Below are 16,964 nucleotides of genomic sequence, written 5' to 3' on the forward strand. Positions count from 1 at the left end.
GAATCTTGTTAATAGCTAATAACCTAATAAATAAATAGGTTATCGGTGAGTTTACAATAACTTATATATTGATTTAATATAATATATAGATTATAGAGAATACCAAATGAAAGTTCTTGCATATATTCATGGTATTTAAATTAAGTTATTTTAATCCGTAAATGCATTGTTTCGAAATCATAATATATTATAATGCTTAATGTTGTTAAATGTGCAATGTTACATGTGTAACGATGTAGTTTTCTATTACATATTTTTCAAAGATATTTTAATAATATAAATTTTTCATTATTTCTATGATATTTATTTAATAAAGTCTTTTTCTTTACAAATTTTTCAAAAACTATATCATCCATTAACCGGCTAATAAAATTTTTCATTGAATCATTAATCGATATTATTATATTGCAAATTTTAATTCTATACTTTCATTTCAATTTTATCATTTTTATTATATAAAGATTTAAATATGTATAAAATATCTTCTTACCTTTCGACAGCGATAACCCAACCGTCTCGTATCCGTACAGCATTTGGTCCATCCAGCTCTTCTAGCAAGAATTCAACAAGTTAATTACAGCGAAAATGCCCTGTATTATGTTCTATCGCGTTGCGCGGATAATTAATCGTGCGTAACGAACTACCGGGTACATTGATAAATCGGTTAACAAACGATATTCATTTCTATGACGTTGAAATAAATGTAAATGAGTGAATTTAGGTGATTCGATTGATCAATTATTCGAACTTCGAAAGTGTCCGACGATAAAAGAAAAATAGTTGGCATAGGAGGTGCCAACAAGCTACTATTAATAGTTACACGATCGACAAAACGAAAGCATCGATTCAATTACTCTTTTTACGATCGAAGCATTTTCCAGGGGGTTACGTATCCCTTTTATTTAATAATAATAATCTGTTCATAAGAAAATTTCGAATAAAAATCGAAAAATGTTCGGATCAGATGAGAATGAAAAAAAAAAAAAAGGAAAAGAATCTATTTTGTACCGTTTTTCATGAAAAACAATTCATCGTCGGGATCCTCGTCGTCGATAAACTTAATACTAGATAAATCGAAGTGTCTTGCTAAATCGTTGCTCTCTTCGGCACAATTATCGGACGAGGAGGACGGTACAAGTTTCGAAACGTCGTCGAGAGTGGAATCATTTGCGATATTCGATCGATTATCGCTGTGCGAACGAGAACAGCCGCAAAAAACGAATTTGCGAAAGAACTTTGACATTTCGAAGGATAGAAAAGAAGAGTAGTGAAAAAGAGGGTCAAACTATCTCACAAAAGTAATCCTTCTCGAAGATTAGACTTTCTTTTTGATTAGCATAGAACTCTTCACGTGAACACTTTTATCTCTTTATCTCTCACAGCTTTTATTTCCACTCAAAGTTTTCTCTTTATCGTGACTTTTATGAAGTCCTCACGAACTAAGCCCTTTTCTCTCTCTTTCTTTCTCTTTTAAAATATTCGATTTGATAAGCTTCGAAATATTATTTTATCGTATCTCTAGAAAAATGATTGTGACGATTCGTTTAAAATTGGAAATTAAAAATACCGACGAAACAATCTCTATCTTTATCAACTGATTTTCTTTTTCTTTCCCTTTCTATTAGTTTTTTCTTAAAAAAAAACACTTGGCACAATCGATCGAAGTCAAACGAACATACGTTAAAATCTACATACATAAAGTAATCCTAATAACATACATCGAGTATAACCCCAGTAAAGATTTCTAGCAAGTAGAGCGAATTAATTTCTCGCGAAACGACCTGACTACCGACATCGAAACTGCCTCCTCTTTGTTCTCCTCCCTTTCGAGATGCTTTTACAGTGCTCTGTAGTACGCGCTAATAAAATTGCACCGTCGTTCCTCGGCAATGGATTCAAGGTCACAACGATTATTCTTTCTTCTTCTTCTTCTCGAGTGTGAAGAAAGTAACCACGTACACGACGTATTTTCATTCCCGTCACTTTAAATGACCGCTATTCGTCGTTGAACTAATGCTGTTCGTCACCATTTAAACAAAAAATCTGGAGTCACTAGAAGGAAGAAGATGAGAACGAGAGAGAAAGAGGCAGATAAAGAGAGAGAAAAAAGAGAAAGAGAGAGAAAGAGAGAGAGAAGGAGCATGTAGAAGAGAGAGAGAGAGAGAGAAAGAGAGAGAGAGAGAGAGAGAGTGAGTGAGTGAGGCACACTTCAATTGTATTTCGTTTTCTTGCAGAGGATACTCGAAAAAGCTCTTTTCCACAAGTTAGACAGGGACAGTGGAAGAGCTACGCGAGATGATAAAACTTGAGAGTGCAGAGAAAAAAGGATGGAGAGAGAGAAAAGAGTCCCCTTGGAGTATTTTTCTCTCTCTCTCTCTTTCTATTTCTCTTCCCCTTTATCTTTCTCTTTCTGTCTGTCTGTCGAGGTAAGCACGGATGTAGCTCGGCAGCAGCAGTCGTCTCCGCACGTGTCACGAGACTAGAAAATAAACTCTTCGCTGGCGGAGAGACGAAGCTCAAAGAGGAAGGCGTACATCTGAGAGCGCTTTCGAAGCGCGTCGCATACACGAAACACGGTTTATATTTGGAACTAGTCGCTGGCATAGCCGATAAAAATTAACCACCAACGAACGCCAGTTCAACGTACCTAACGCAATCATTTGCTTTTTGGTTCGATTTTTATAGACTTATGTCGTCCAACCGATCGTGACTATGAGCTAGTTACATCGAAGTAAGATTTTATCGAAGATCAGGTTTGTACAATTTTCTTTCTAAGATTTGATTATTTTTGTTGATCTTTCATGCAATCATGAGTGTACGATCTATTATGTTTTCTTTAGACCTCTATAACAGAGTTTCTCAACCTATGGGTCATGTTAATTTTTTAATTAGCTATGATTACTACTTTAAGACAAAGCAAACTTAATAACGAGAAAAGTAATTAATTTGTAAGGGATTTATAGAACGTTCTTGTAAAATGTTTTGTAAAATTCGTATTTTTGAAATAATATATGGTGACTGAGGTCACTTAAAAATTGTATTTATATGTTACCATTATAAACAAATGTGTTGAACTTTATGACCTAAAGGTTGAAAGACGCTGCTTTATAACATCATATAACTTCGTACTCATATATGCATATTTTTTAAGTGTCATTTCATTTTTTCCGTTTAAATTAATATCGAAAAATTAATGTTTGCGAATTCTTTTTTGAATTAAAAACAAAAAATCTACAATATTGAACTGCATATTTTCTGATCATGCTTTATTATCATTCTATTCTTCTTTCTATTATAATAAGATAGATAGATCAAAGGTAGAAATTAGAACGTTCTAATCGATCTTAAAGTTCGAACCAACTTTATACAGTCCACTAGCCGCTATCGGTCTTTCACTCGAAATGCAAATCTAGTGGTCCTGATAGCTACACGACTATCCTATTAAAAAGTTTTAATTCACTCGTTGCCTATCCCTTTGCCAAAGTAGTAACGATTGAACGGTGCAGTATTAGAGATGTGGTTTCCTTCTTGGTCACTAGGCTAACTTAGGAAATCGTTCAATTTTGTTGATGTTGTTTGAAATAAAGAGGAAAGGAAAGAAGAAGAAGAAAAAGAAGAAAAAGTAAAAAAAGATGAAGAAAAAAAAATGGTTAAGTATAGAGTCGTCATCGGACTGACCTGGTCCCGCTACACGCGAGACTTCGATCATACGAATAGAATCGCTTGATGCGAGAGAAGACGAAAACCAGTTTTCTAACTGTATAAGTCTTTACTACAGATACATATGTATCTATACATATATATGTATATATATATATATATATATATATACATATGTATATGTTTATATGTACGTCAAGAGTCTAGATATGGAGCACTCTTTACTGAATCATTACGAACATCTCCGTTTTCTTTTCTTGATGGTTCTCGAAATTTTCACTTATTAAAATTCACGCCGATTTTGTTGGAGTCTCTTTGAAATCAGAACGTGGAAAAAGAAATCGTTTTACTACGTCACGTTTTCGTTCGTACGAATTCATTTCGACGGATACACGCTGTGATATCGCACCCTAACGTACGGATATCCGCAGGATGTCAAATGTCTATTATTTAAAAATCACGAGAATATGAAACGATCAGCTGGAAAAACAGTTATGTTGTTTCTCTCCCTTTTAAATTGTACGAAACGTAACAGGAGTATTTGTATTATTCTAAATAGTTGAGATCGATTATTATAACAATAAATATATTTACTGAATTTTCATTTCTTATCTTTCCTTTTGTTTATAACTATAATATACGCTTATTATATTTATTTATTTATTACACATCGAAATGACACAGAAGAAACATGTAAAATATTTTGTTTTACAAATATACAAATTCATTACAAATCATAGACGTATACGTATATTATATTCTAATATGTATGACAATTTTGTGTAAGTCGGAGTTTTGAGAATTGAATTAAGCAAAATTCGAAAAATTCGAGAGAGATAGAAAAAGATAGATAAATAGATAAATAGATAGATAGATAGATAGATAGATAGATAGATAGAGAGAGAGAGAGAGAGAGACAAAGACAGAAAGACATGCTTAACATTCGAACGTGACGATTATTCCAAGAGTCGAATATTCATACATAGAAAGTGCATTTCAAGGATCGTATGCGAAAGCGCTTGACTCCGTTTCGCTCTTCTCCCACTCTATCTCTCGTTTGTACGCATGTCTACGTCATTCTGTGACTCTTCGATTATAAATTTTATACTGGATATATATCTGCGTTCACGAAGGTATTGACACTAAAATAAATTTCGATGATAATTTATATTCTGTTCTTGTCGAAATGTCATTCGTTTTTTGTAATTTATTTTTTTTTTCTTTTATTTTCCAAATAGAAACTTAATTTTATATAATATTTGAAAGAGGAAGAATCATGAAATATAAATATGTCGTCTCGTTTGTTTCGATTCTTCCCAGATATGTACATATTTACGCGCAAATATTTCACATATATTTGTGCAGCCAAATATCCGATTGTTTAGCCTATACATCGAAGGACATGAATAATCAATGAATAATAATCAAAGCGTTAACAGTAAGCGATAGTAAAGTCACAACGAAGGACATTGTGTGTTATCTCATAAAGATGAATATATCAAATAGAGGATCATTAAGCACGATTGTAATAATATCATAGAAATTTCTAGAATATTTCATTAGTTTCAAAATTTCACTCTTACATCGTGATCGTTGGTAAACAGCTGTGAGTCATTTAAAACAAAGAAATGCGTGGTCATTTGATTAAACCACAAAAAGTACAGTCGACATTACGATTCTGGTAGAATTGAGTGTTTCGATCACCGTTATTAAACTTTCCTGGTTTTCAAGGTCATCCACTATGACGAGCAAGAATAAAGTAGGAAGTCCTGAGAGATTCATCGTGCGATTAAGCGATCGTTCACGGAGAAGCTTTTTTTTACGATCGAATCTTGAAGTGATGATTTAGAAAAAGAAAATAAGAAAGCGAAAGAAGTCATTTGAATTAACAGTTTGAAAGTTTTTCAAGCTTACATTCCTCGAAGAAAAAAAGATTGTACGTTTATTATATGACTGTACAAACTCACTTGCTCGTTTCCGTTGAAGGATCGTGTAGTAAATCCTACACGATCTAGGTAGCTCTGACTTTTCTGTTACTATAATTTACTTTTTCCACGATGTCCCCTCTGCCGGTTCTTCCTCGCTATCGTTGAAAAATCCGTGACAAAAAAAACTGTTTTCCACGCTTCACCTTGGCACATTATCATATGAGAAATAACGATGAAGATAAAAAAAGAAAATAAACACAAAATATCGTCACTTTACGACTTCAGGATACACTCGAACCACAGACACGGACACAGGATCGACACATAATGAAAGATACACGGAATATGTTCGTTCGTAACGTTTTATATATGTATGTTTTATATGTGTATGTAACATCCGATGATGATCGTATACATGTGCATAGAATGCAAACGAAGAGAACGTTCCTCACTCGCAGCACCGTGACGAAACCTGCCGAGGATACCACCTTCCTACGCGTTTACTCTCGCTCGTCCTCGTACGGGCAAATTATCGCTAAAACATCGGTCAGTCTCTTTTCCTTTTTCCTCGTTAACGCGATCCACCTTAGACATTATTCGTGCAAATTTCGTTATCACTTACAAATCATTAACTCTTTATAGCATCATATATAATTTTTAAGTTACGCACTCGTATATTCTTATTTCATTTTTTATTTTAATCTTTTCTTTTTTTTTCTCTCTCTCTCTCTCTCTCCTTCTTTTTGTTCGTCACAAATTAATTCCCAGTTTGTATCTGAAAATTAATGTTTCCTAAGCATAAGTTATGATGTATAAGTTTGATTATATCATTTTTATTTTTACACACGTAAAAACAAAAGTTGAGATCATAGAAAACGTAAACTCATTGATCAAAGTAGAAACGTCTGTTTATTGTTTGCCGCTGCCATTTAAGAGTTATCAAGCATCTTTTATTCGACGAGCAATGAATCGTGGGAATACTTTTTCTTAATTAACCAGATCGAATCGATCAATTATTAATTATTAATTATGGAACACAAAGCATGTAGACGTGATACGATACGTTTTTCGGATAGATTTTTCATTTTTCTCATTTTCTTTCATTTTGATTTCAGAACAATATATAATGATTACGTATACGCGTTCCGCTGCGTATTCCGTAAATATTTTCGAACGATTCGCCTCGGAAGCAAACGTAAGTCGATTTCCATTTGATGGAATCGCGATCAGCTTTCTCGCCTTCGAATACTGCAGCGGCATCGAATTCCTTTGGATATAACGATAGTTTACCCGTAAGGGATTCATCGCTACATGCCAATTTTTCGTTTACAATTATATAATAAAAAGAAATTAAATAGGGTTAGAGAGAGAGAGAGAGAGAGAAATGGAAGAGAAATATTTGAGAAAAATTCGATGATAGTACAAGAGACAGAGAAAGAAAAAGAGAAAGAAAGAGAGAGAAAGAGAGAGAGAGAGAGAGAGAGAGAGAGAGAGAGAGACGATAAAAGCTATCGTACTCGAGAGAATGGAAGAAACATTCGTTGAATTTGTCGTCGTGACGGTACGCGCTGTTAAACCTCGAACAAATGCAATGATTTTCGAAAGAGAGAGAGAGAGAGAGAGGAAGAGAGACAAATAGAGAGGAAACACAAATTTATCGTTTCGTAATAGCGTATCGTTACGCGAATAAAACAGGATAAGTAAATGTATAAATAATTTGAATTGATGCGAAAAATAGACTGTGTCGAAATAAAAGTATCTAAATAGAAAGAGAAAAACGTAAGACTAAGATATTTGATACGAATGGTACAATATTCGAATAAGAAAAAAAAAAAAAGTACAGATGATTGGTGAATATTCGTCATTTATATAAAGACTTCAACTATCGATCGATGAATAAGTAATGAAAACGACTAACTACCTGCTCTTTCCTTCCAACGATTTCTTAGAACCACTTAAAGATCAAAAGTCGTTCTGGCTTGTGATAAAATGAACGACGAGCGATTATATGTATGCATGTATGTATGCATATATGTATGTATGTGCGTATATACGTATGAATGTACATATATACTGTGTCAGAGAATCTAAACGATGCTTATTTCACATCACAAATATGAGTTTTATAGATTACATTTATGTAGCAAAGTATACATATATAGGCATGTGTAAGATTTGTTCGACTTTATTGGAATTTTTAACCCATATAAGCATGTTTGAATATCGTTCAAAAACATGACGATTGATATAACGTTAGTTTTATCAATCGTCATGTAATGTAAATATTTATGCAGTGTAATATCTATATAGTGTAACTGTGATAAAAATAATTTGCATAACTTTCGTCTAATTTGAAATAATAATATTAACGTATGATTGCATTTTTTTCTTTTTTTCTTATAGATTTTTATTCACGATAACTTCAGGAGAGATTAAAAAATATTCTTTCGTTTGTCTTTCCGTATCTTTCCGCGAAAATTTTTGCATTCTATATCGTTAAGTATCCGATCGTTCTAAATTCTTGTTAATATATATCCTAACAGTTATTGTTAGTTATATATTATACATTTCTTTTCTTTTTTTTTTTTTTTTTTTTTTTTGAGTAAGTAAACAACGTAACGTGTTTTCATTTTACTTCTTTTTTATTCTTTATTTAAATACGACTGATCGATCACTCCCTGTTGATTTAAATTACCAAGAACTAATTCCATAAGTCCATAGAATATTTTCACGATATATATATATATATATATATATACACACATACACACACAGACTTATTTACGTATACGTACATAAAGAACGAATTGAGAGAATTAACGCGTATTAAAAATTGACCGATTCTTGACATTTTAACGATAAGTTTTTTTTTTTTTAATCGATCGAGTTTTTAATTATGCGAGTATTGCATAAAAATATATAAATGACTAGATGAAAAAATGACGAAAAGAAACAAATAAACGTAAATGTTTTCCCTCTATGAAACACTACAAGTATATATAGTACAATATGATATTTTAGAAGAATCTAAACGCGTTTGGTAAAGAACACATTAAAGCATTATTTCAAATCGAATAATTCGTTTGTACGTCAAACAATGAGCTGAAAAAAAAATGATTGCTAACACTAATTATCAATTATTACAATACCAATTAATTCGTATTTATTAAAAAATTCATATCTCTTTATTAAGCATACAAAATAGTCGTTCGATTTTAAATAATAAATGAATAATTTTTAAACCAGCGTATGTACAAACGAGTTACGTTTATCGCGTATCAAGCGGTGACACCATTGCGCTCGTTCGTGAAATCGCTCGTCCGGTTGAACGGACGAATTCGTTGCCACGACACATTCGGAACATCGAGGCTACTAAAGCGTCGAATTTTCAAAGAGGATTTGACAAATTCATGTAAAATAATAACCCGTAGGATGATATCGATAGCGATTTATCCTTCTTGTTTGAAACACATATGTATAGCAATCCAAGGATAGAAGGTGAATAAAATAGAAGGAGAGGGGAACACCGTGGCAGCAGCAAGCAAGTTGAATTCAAGCTCTCGAAGAGCAACGAATAAACGTGAATTTAGCATTGCACTCACGATTTTTAAAACACACACACACACATACATAGACACACACAGATACACACACACACGTATTAATGCACTTAATTTTTCAAAGAGATTAGAAAACGATCATACATTCCGATCTCTTTATTCCTTTTCTTCTTCACTCTGGTATATCCTGGTATCTTTTTTGACACTCACTCACGTAAAATCGGTATACTTATACGGCACGCTGAACGCGAGTCGACTGAGTCTCAGGCAGGCGAGAGCCGCCTTGCGTGAGATCTCCTTTCTCGAATGAGGACGTAGAAGAGGAAGGATAATGCGAATTCGAGGACGAGAACTCGAGGAACACGGCCTTCGAGGATTACGATGAGAATTCGATGGAGAACTCGATGAGAGCTCTGCCAACGTCGCCAAATTCTTTCTCTCTCTCTCTCTCTCTCTCTATCTCTCTTTCTCTCTCCTTAGTTTAGTATTTTCTTTCTCTCTTTTTCTCTCTCTTTCTCTCTCTCTCTCCCTCTCTCCTTAGTTTAGTATTTTCTTTCTCTCTTTTTATTCCGTTCTCGACCCCTACTCCTTACATATACCCCTTCCAAGTATACACCTTCGATTCCACTACTCCACGAGGCTTTCGTTGACGAGCCACCTGAGGCATTTACCTGGTGAACGGCGGAATCGCACGAAACGCTACGGAAGCATACGACTTGTATTGTGTTCTATCTCGTCGTCGTTTCGAATTCGAAGCGGTCGGCTAGCCTCCGTAAAAGTGCTCTGCGATTTCGCGGAGAGGAAAGCGAGTCGCGTGACCGCCACCTGTGCGACCGTTAAACGTTCCGCTTCTGTACTACTCGCAACGAAAAAGAACGAACTGTACGTGTATTGGTCTCTTTTTTAGTCTTTTTCTTTCTTTTTTTCTTTTTTTTTTTTTTTTTTTTCTTTTAGTGTTTCGTTCGAATCAGCGTTTTCTTAGTTTAACGAATTTTAAAAGGGTTGGGGTGGAAACAACGAAAAAGTGTTTGGATTTATCTCAGAGAATTTGAATGCATGATGTTAGCATACACATGTATAAGAACGAATTATTAAGATCAAAAGTTTTTCAAATTATGTAAAGAAAAATTATTATGTGTATAAGTGGAGCAAAATTTTTTACAATTTTTTAGAAATTTTACAGAGATTAGGTCTCGTTACTCAATGTTTTACTTTAACCTATCTAACGTTCAAACATTGCACGAAGTAAATATTGAATTTATTGGAAAACCCACAAATGTAGTATTACATTAAAAGCACTTAGAACTTTTAATCAACTTTGTTTAAATTGTTAAAATTGTTAAAATTATATAAACTCTGAAATGTACTTTTATTTAATTGTATTAAATTATAACTTTCGTATTATTATATTATAAAAAGTTTATCTCTCAAACGTATGTATATACGTCACGAAAAATAAGAGCATACATAGATATATTTTCTTATTTTAAATGAATCGTATGAGGAAAATATTTATCGTATTTTGATTTATCGATAACCGTAAGAATAATTTCCGAAAAATTTCGAAAAGATTCGCCAATGTGGATTCTTTTATATTTTATTATATGCGTATCGAGCATTTGGATCCAATCTTCGATTGGATTCGTAGAGATATCATGTATATGATGTATTTAGAGAAAGAGAGAGAGAGAGAGAGAGAGAGAGAGAGAGAGAGAGAGAGAGAGAGAGAGACAGAGAAGGGGTGAATAAAAAAGGTCATTTCTTGTATCCTTCTTAAAGAAGAGAGGCGATCGCTCGCGTCAACATCAGAGAAAAGACATTTTGGGCTTCTATCTAGTCTTATCTTCGGTGCACGATTCTTTATAAAACGACAGGATAGAAATAAATTTTCTACTAGGCTTAGAACAAGGCTTCTCATCCGAGCACGTAGCTACGTGTGTTCGTCATCTTATCGAACGGGACGTTAGTTGAGAGATTTCAATGTTCTTGGAATATCTCGAAAAGTTCTTGAGAGCTTTTTTGAATAGGTGCAACGTAGATATACGAGAAAAGTAAAAGAAAGAGAAATGGAGAGATAGATGGATAGAGAGATAGAATGAGAGAAAGAGAGAGAGAGAGAGAGAGACAGAGAGTGAGAGAGAAGCTGACGAAACCTTAAAGGTGATATATTCTCCGAGAACTATTGTGTTCTCTCTTCGAGAAGTTATCGATTCGTTGCTCGCTTCTATTCTCTTTTTCGCTAGTGAACCAAAATCTAAAGCTCTGTTCGGCCAACTTCTCTCTTGTTCAAGCTTCTCAACGTTCAAGATATTCCCTCATCAAGAAGGTTCAATAAAATATGCGAATTTTGAGTATTCGTACGAAAATTGTCTTTTGTTTTCTTTATTTTCAGTGAGAAGAGTTATAGCTTATTTTATTTGAGTTTGCGTGAATTTATTCCAACACTTTTCATCATCACGATAGATCTTTATTATCATTCATATTATTATTATTATTGTTATTATTGTTATTATTGTTATTATCGTTATTGTTATTATCGTTATTGTTATTATTATTGTTACTATGAATACTAATACTATTATTGAGATTAAAAAATAATTCTGTGACTTTTGTATTACTCACCGATCCGGCTCTCCTTCCTTCTGCGTAATCGAAGAGATATCGTGCGTGATTTGATGCACTATAAAGAGAATTATATTTAAGATCGAATATCATTCAATTGGCCTGTATCATTTTAATATAAATAATTCGAAATTTATATATATATTTATATATATATATATATATATATATATATATATAAATTTCGTTACATATGTTTCTAAGTTGGTGATTGTTTTCAAATGAAAATAAAGAATGAGATACGAATTGAAGATTAAATAACGTATTGAAAATTAGATAATTACCTGGTGTATGTACTGAATGACTTCCGCGTAGGTTGCATTTTGCAGAGTACGGCCGTTCACTTGGAGAATTTCATCGTCGAATTCCAAACTGTCCGCGTTATCCGCACGAGAACCTGTCGGATCGAGACGTATCGTCAGAATGATCCATTGACGTCTGTGTTTACGTTAGTTATAGTTATACCATTACGAAGCACGCGATAAATCAAGCAACAACGTAGAACGCAAGGTACAAGTCGTCATCGTTGTTGTCATTGAGCATAAAACATGAAGCGATTAGCGTTATTAGATAATAAGAAAGTAGAATTTTTATTGAAAAACGAATGAACGTAACATTACGTAAGACGATAAATCTATAAAATCTTTAAATCAATTTCGACTTCATCACATAATGATTAGAGAGAAAAAGAGTAGTAATATGCGATACTAATTAGAAATAAAAGAGACCAAAAATAAACGAGATCCCTTCTTTAGCGACACCTTACAATATTTATCGTGTTACAATTTTATCTCCGTTAAGTGATGCTTACAAATGGATCCCAAGGTTATCTTTAACTCGACTATTTGGAAAAAGAAGTCCTTCGGACCGTTTACTTTTCTATTAACAGCCAAGGATAGTCATTTTTTATCGGACGTTATGCTCGATCGTAACGAATCTGTTGACATTCATCGATGATTACGTATATATATATATATATATATATATATATATATATGTATACATGTACGTATGTATGTACGTGGATTTCGCATAGGCTTTGATACGACAAAATCATAATATTAGTACGACGATCCATCAGCGTTTAACCGTGATAAATATTCAAACGTTTAACGAGCAATGAATATCCTTCCCCTCCTCTTCCATCCTTCCACGCTCTTGAAAATACACAAATCTGACCACGAACAATTTACGTACCATATAACTTCATCTCCCCGTTCTTATTCGCCAACATAATGATGTACCCCTCTAGATCCACCATTTTCGCTGTTGCTATCTTTCTCCTCGTGGACTATTGGACAACTTCCAGGAACAACATCCTACGTATACGCTGTACGACATACACGTTAAGCCACTAACACTTATCACGGCACTCCGACGATCGTGTCATCGGCTTCGGGTTATCATACCGTCATCGAGAAGAATGACGTTGTCACGTGTAGTGCCTTTTATTATTTTCGCACGCATTTTCATATCTCGTTGATCGGGAGACCTCCCTCTTTGCTTTCCTCCCTTTTTTCCCGCTTATTAAACGTCGAGACCGGCCACTTCTTTTACGAACGCTAACCACTCTTCTTTTTATTCTCCTTCGACAATCTAACGGGCACTGGGATACTGAGATGCACTGGGATGCACCGAGATGCACGGATGCTTTGAGAAGAGGGAGAGGGAGAGAAAAAAGTAGGACGATCGAGTAGAAGGATCGTGCCTATATTCTCGAGAGATTTTTGTGGGAGCGGCTTTGACACGCTCGACGATCTTTCCACTTTCCGACCTTATGATCCTTTTTTCGTATGTTCGGAACGTGTACATACTTACATTATAGTAAAATATATATATATATGTATATATATATATACATACATATACATATATATATAGAAAGAATCGCGTAAGGAAACTCGGCCACGACAGGGCCTGAACTCGAGCCTGCCTACATCCTTACGATGATATCTTTCTTTCGAAATATTTGAATAGGAAAAAGTCGCGGGAGTTCACGATCTAGTCGAAGGATCACGAGGATGGTTCGTTGATTCGAGGAAGGACGATAACGTCGTTCTCGGTGCCGCCTCGGCCATCTCGTCTTCTCTCGTATTCGTTGCATCTGTCCGTCTGAAAAACACCAGCACAAATTTGTGCTTTCCTTCTTATCGCCTTCTCACGTTCATCATTTCTTCCTATTAGGACAAGATCAAGCAAGCGAGTAAATTACATTGATAAGATGTACTTCAAACTCATTACACATTCAAATATAAGACGTTTCTTGTCTTTAAAGATTTGTCCGACAAAAAACTCTGTGTTTAGAATTTTCTTTCTTTGTTTGTTTCGCACGAATTGTTCTTTTTCAAAAAAAAAAAAAAACGAGAAGGATTTTCGTCCAGAATCCTTTCGGTGATTACGGAGAATATTCGCTTTCTTCTTCCGTTGGCACTTCTCTCTATATATATGAAATTTTTTAATTTGACTACTACTCTTAGCAAAGGATCGTCACTGTTTTATTCACCGGGACACGCACTCGCAAGCGGAAATTATCTTCTTCCGCGTTCTACCCTTACGCGAAGTCCTTCGAGTACGTCGACATCGTGCGCGAAATCGTGCGCGATAACCACGTAAAGCAGGCGCAGCGGTGCCGACACTGCTCTATGTCTGATAGTATCCAGCTTCTCTGGTGGTGCTGTTGGCTGATAACGATGACGATGGTGGTGGTGACGGCGGCAGCGCCGCCGTCGTCCGTTCGCGACGCCAACGGCGTCTTACCAAAGAGATCGACGCCTGTCTTCAAATTTCAAGCTGGCACATTCGTTCAGCGCCACCTTCGTTTTATTCGAACCACCCCCAAGACTATGACGTTGGCAGACTTTTACGATTCTTATCCACCTGTGAACACGAGGAACACACTGGCGAACATTTCAAGCTTAGCGACATCATTTCGAAATTGGCAAGTTGTTGCCTTCCCATCGAAACTCTTTTCGACGACTCCTTATCTTCTTCCTATCTTTAATCCTTTGTATCTCCTTTCATCATATGTATGTGGATCATGGGAATGAGGTTATTCATCTTGAACGATGCCGATGTTCGAACATTCCTAGTTCGAACTAGGGAATGAATAATCTGTTTCCATTTGGTACACCATAGTTACACTGTGTATATATATATTTTACCATAAACGAATAAGGTGTTACTAGGATAAAGAACGATACTTGTGAGATAAGCCACAAGATTTCGGTTACAATGATAGTAATGTTGATGATGATGATGATCATGATCATGGTGATGATGATGGCGTTATTGCTGAAAATCATACAAGAACGTATATAGGTTACGCAGACGCAGGCGTTTTCTCTAACGTGGAAGGAGATATCGACGGAGGAGAGAATGAGAGAGATGCTGAGTGTGATCAATATGGGGGATGTTATACGGAGTTAGTCACTACCCTAACTCCGCTTGCGTTTGTCTTGCGCGGGAAGAACGTGAATCCTTCGATTAGTTGCCTGATCATAATATCTCTTACTACTTTCTTAACTATATCAAAATCGTTTCTAATTTATGATTCGATATAAAGTATTAGGTATGGAATGAAAGATAATAGAAAACTAACGATCGTGTCCTTTCTTCCTTAGCTCGAAAAATTGTGAGATTTAAGGAAAAAACGATGGGTAACGGGAAAGATAAGAATAAAGGCAAAATCGTGACGTGTGCAGTAATCATAAGCGTAAAACAGTACCGTGCTAACGTTCAACGTGACAAAGAAAGCACCACGCATTAGTCACCGGCACAATGCTTCTAAGAATCTCAAGAGAGAATGGAAGAAAAAGTAGGCGAAGGAAGGATGAGACTAAGAAGGAAGAGAGAATGAGGAAAGATTACGATGCAAACAAAAGAAAGACGGCATCCTCGCTTGCATCATTTGTAACGTTGCTCCAAATACAATTCTTAAAAATTGCGATAAAACGGTATTCCAGAGCGTAGTAGTTTTCTTTTGGGATATTGAAAAATACAAAAAAAAAAATAAAAAAACAAAAAAAGATTGCAATACGGTAAACCTAGATTTAGAGAAATCAAAACTAGTTTTCTTATTTGAAAACCGATCATGGTTTTGTATATTTTGTACATCTTTACTAAATACATCTAAACTGTTTTATTCGAAGCGACGGTGGACGATGATATTGAAAACATTGAAATACCCGCTCTCAATGAGCAATATGGAATACGCCTTTGTACCTTAAAGGCACGTACGTATGTAAAGTATTTGAATGTGGAAAGAGAGGGTCTTGGTATTTATTTGAAATAAAATAAAATAAAATCGATATGGATTCTGTACATATTCGAACATATTATGTACTGTATATTATGTTCTATGTTAATAACTCACGTTCTTCCTATTTCCATTCACAGATCTAGATTAATGGATGAAATCTCATTGTTTAAAAGTCACTGTTACTGAAATCTCACGATTGGTAGATATCTTTTACCAGACCAATTATGTATCGATGGTTTACACTAGAATTTCATATATAGCTTTTTAAGAAATATAATATTATACCATCCAATGATACATTGTCGATATGAATGGATTTTGCACGTACAGCGCCATATCATGGCAAAAATCTTAACCACAATGACTTACCATGATTCACACTTTTTTACCATGGATGCATAAATCAATGTAAAGGTTACATCTGCAAAATTTAAACCAATTAAAAACAAACTCTATTATATTATCTACGAAGTCTCTTTCTAATCTAAAAACAAAATAAACAATTTGCATTTTCTAATGCATTTCCCAAGATAATAATAACATCCCCTGATACTTTCGTGAGTTCATTTAACTCACTTCAATAACAAACTTGGCATAGCCTCAGGGAAAATGTTCAATGTTTGCCAGATATTATCCCTAGAACGTTAAAATCTTCGACGACTTGTGTGGAATATTTTATCGTTGATTTCTATACGAAAAAAAAAGAACTCCTGATATCTAAACAATATCCTTAATTAACAAAAAAGGAAAATAATAAGAAGAAAGAAAACATCGAAGACATGAATTATTATACGATCTATAAATTTCATATCCAACCTCGAACCTTTAATCTGATCTTAGTTTTCAAGTATCCTTCTAATTCAGAAGATATGAGTGTACTTGTCAAAGTACATGATTCTCTTTCTCTCTCTCTCTCTCTCTCTCTTTCTCTCTCTT

At 34.5% G+C, this 16,964-nt stretch overlaps 1 protein-coding gene and 1 long non-coding RNA gene across 7 annotated transcripts in view; both read right to left on the bottom strand.

Moving 5' to 3' along the window:
- The window catches only part of LOC118444874 (protein PALS1), a 55,512-nt gene extending 42,035 nt beyond the window's left edge, over nt 1-13,477 (bottom strand). The window contains exons 1-4 of one of the 6 annotated variants that reach the window (XM_085660290.1): nt 12,968-13,477; nt 12,055-12,167; nt 11,771-11,828; nt 491-548 (exon numbers count right to left, since the gene is read on the bottom strand). In XM_085660290.1, the coding sequence (XP_085516416.1) occupies nt 491-548; nt 11,771-11,828; nt 12,055-12,167; nt 12,968-13,031 (293 nt within the window). In that variant the 5' untranslated portion in view covers nt 13,032-13,477. Of the gene's footprint in view, nt 1-490; nt 552-1,008; nt 2,058-11,770; nt 11,829-12,054; nt 12,168-12,967 lie in introns of those variants that run through there. The other 5 variants (XM_085660285.1, XM_085660297.1, XM_085660293.1 and 2 more) reach the window with 5 other exon arrangements.
- On the bottom strand, nt 4,558-9,721 carry LOC118444878 (uncharacterized). Its single transcript, XR_014982734.1, has 3 exons — nt 9,293-9,721; nt 5,628-6,363; nt 4,558-5,491 (listed from the first exon to the last, which is right to left on the bottom strand). It is a non-coding gene; the product is annotated as an uncharacterized LOC118444878 (long non-coding RNA).
- Nucleotides 13,478-16,964: the final 3,487 nt, after the last annotated feature.

The sequence above is a fragment of the Vespa mandarinia genome, chromosome 1, assembly GCF_050613455.1.
Source record: "Vespa mandarinia isolate Hongniang chromosome 1, ASM5061345v1, whole genome shotgun sequence".
NCBI classification, from domain to species: Eukaryota; Metazoa; Arthropoda; class Insecta; order Hymenoptera; family Vespidae; genus Vespa; species Vespa mandarinia.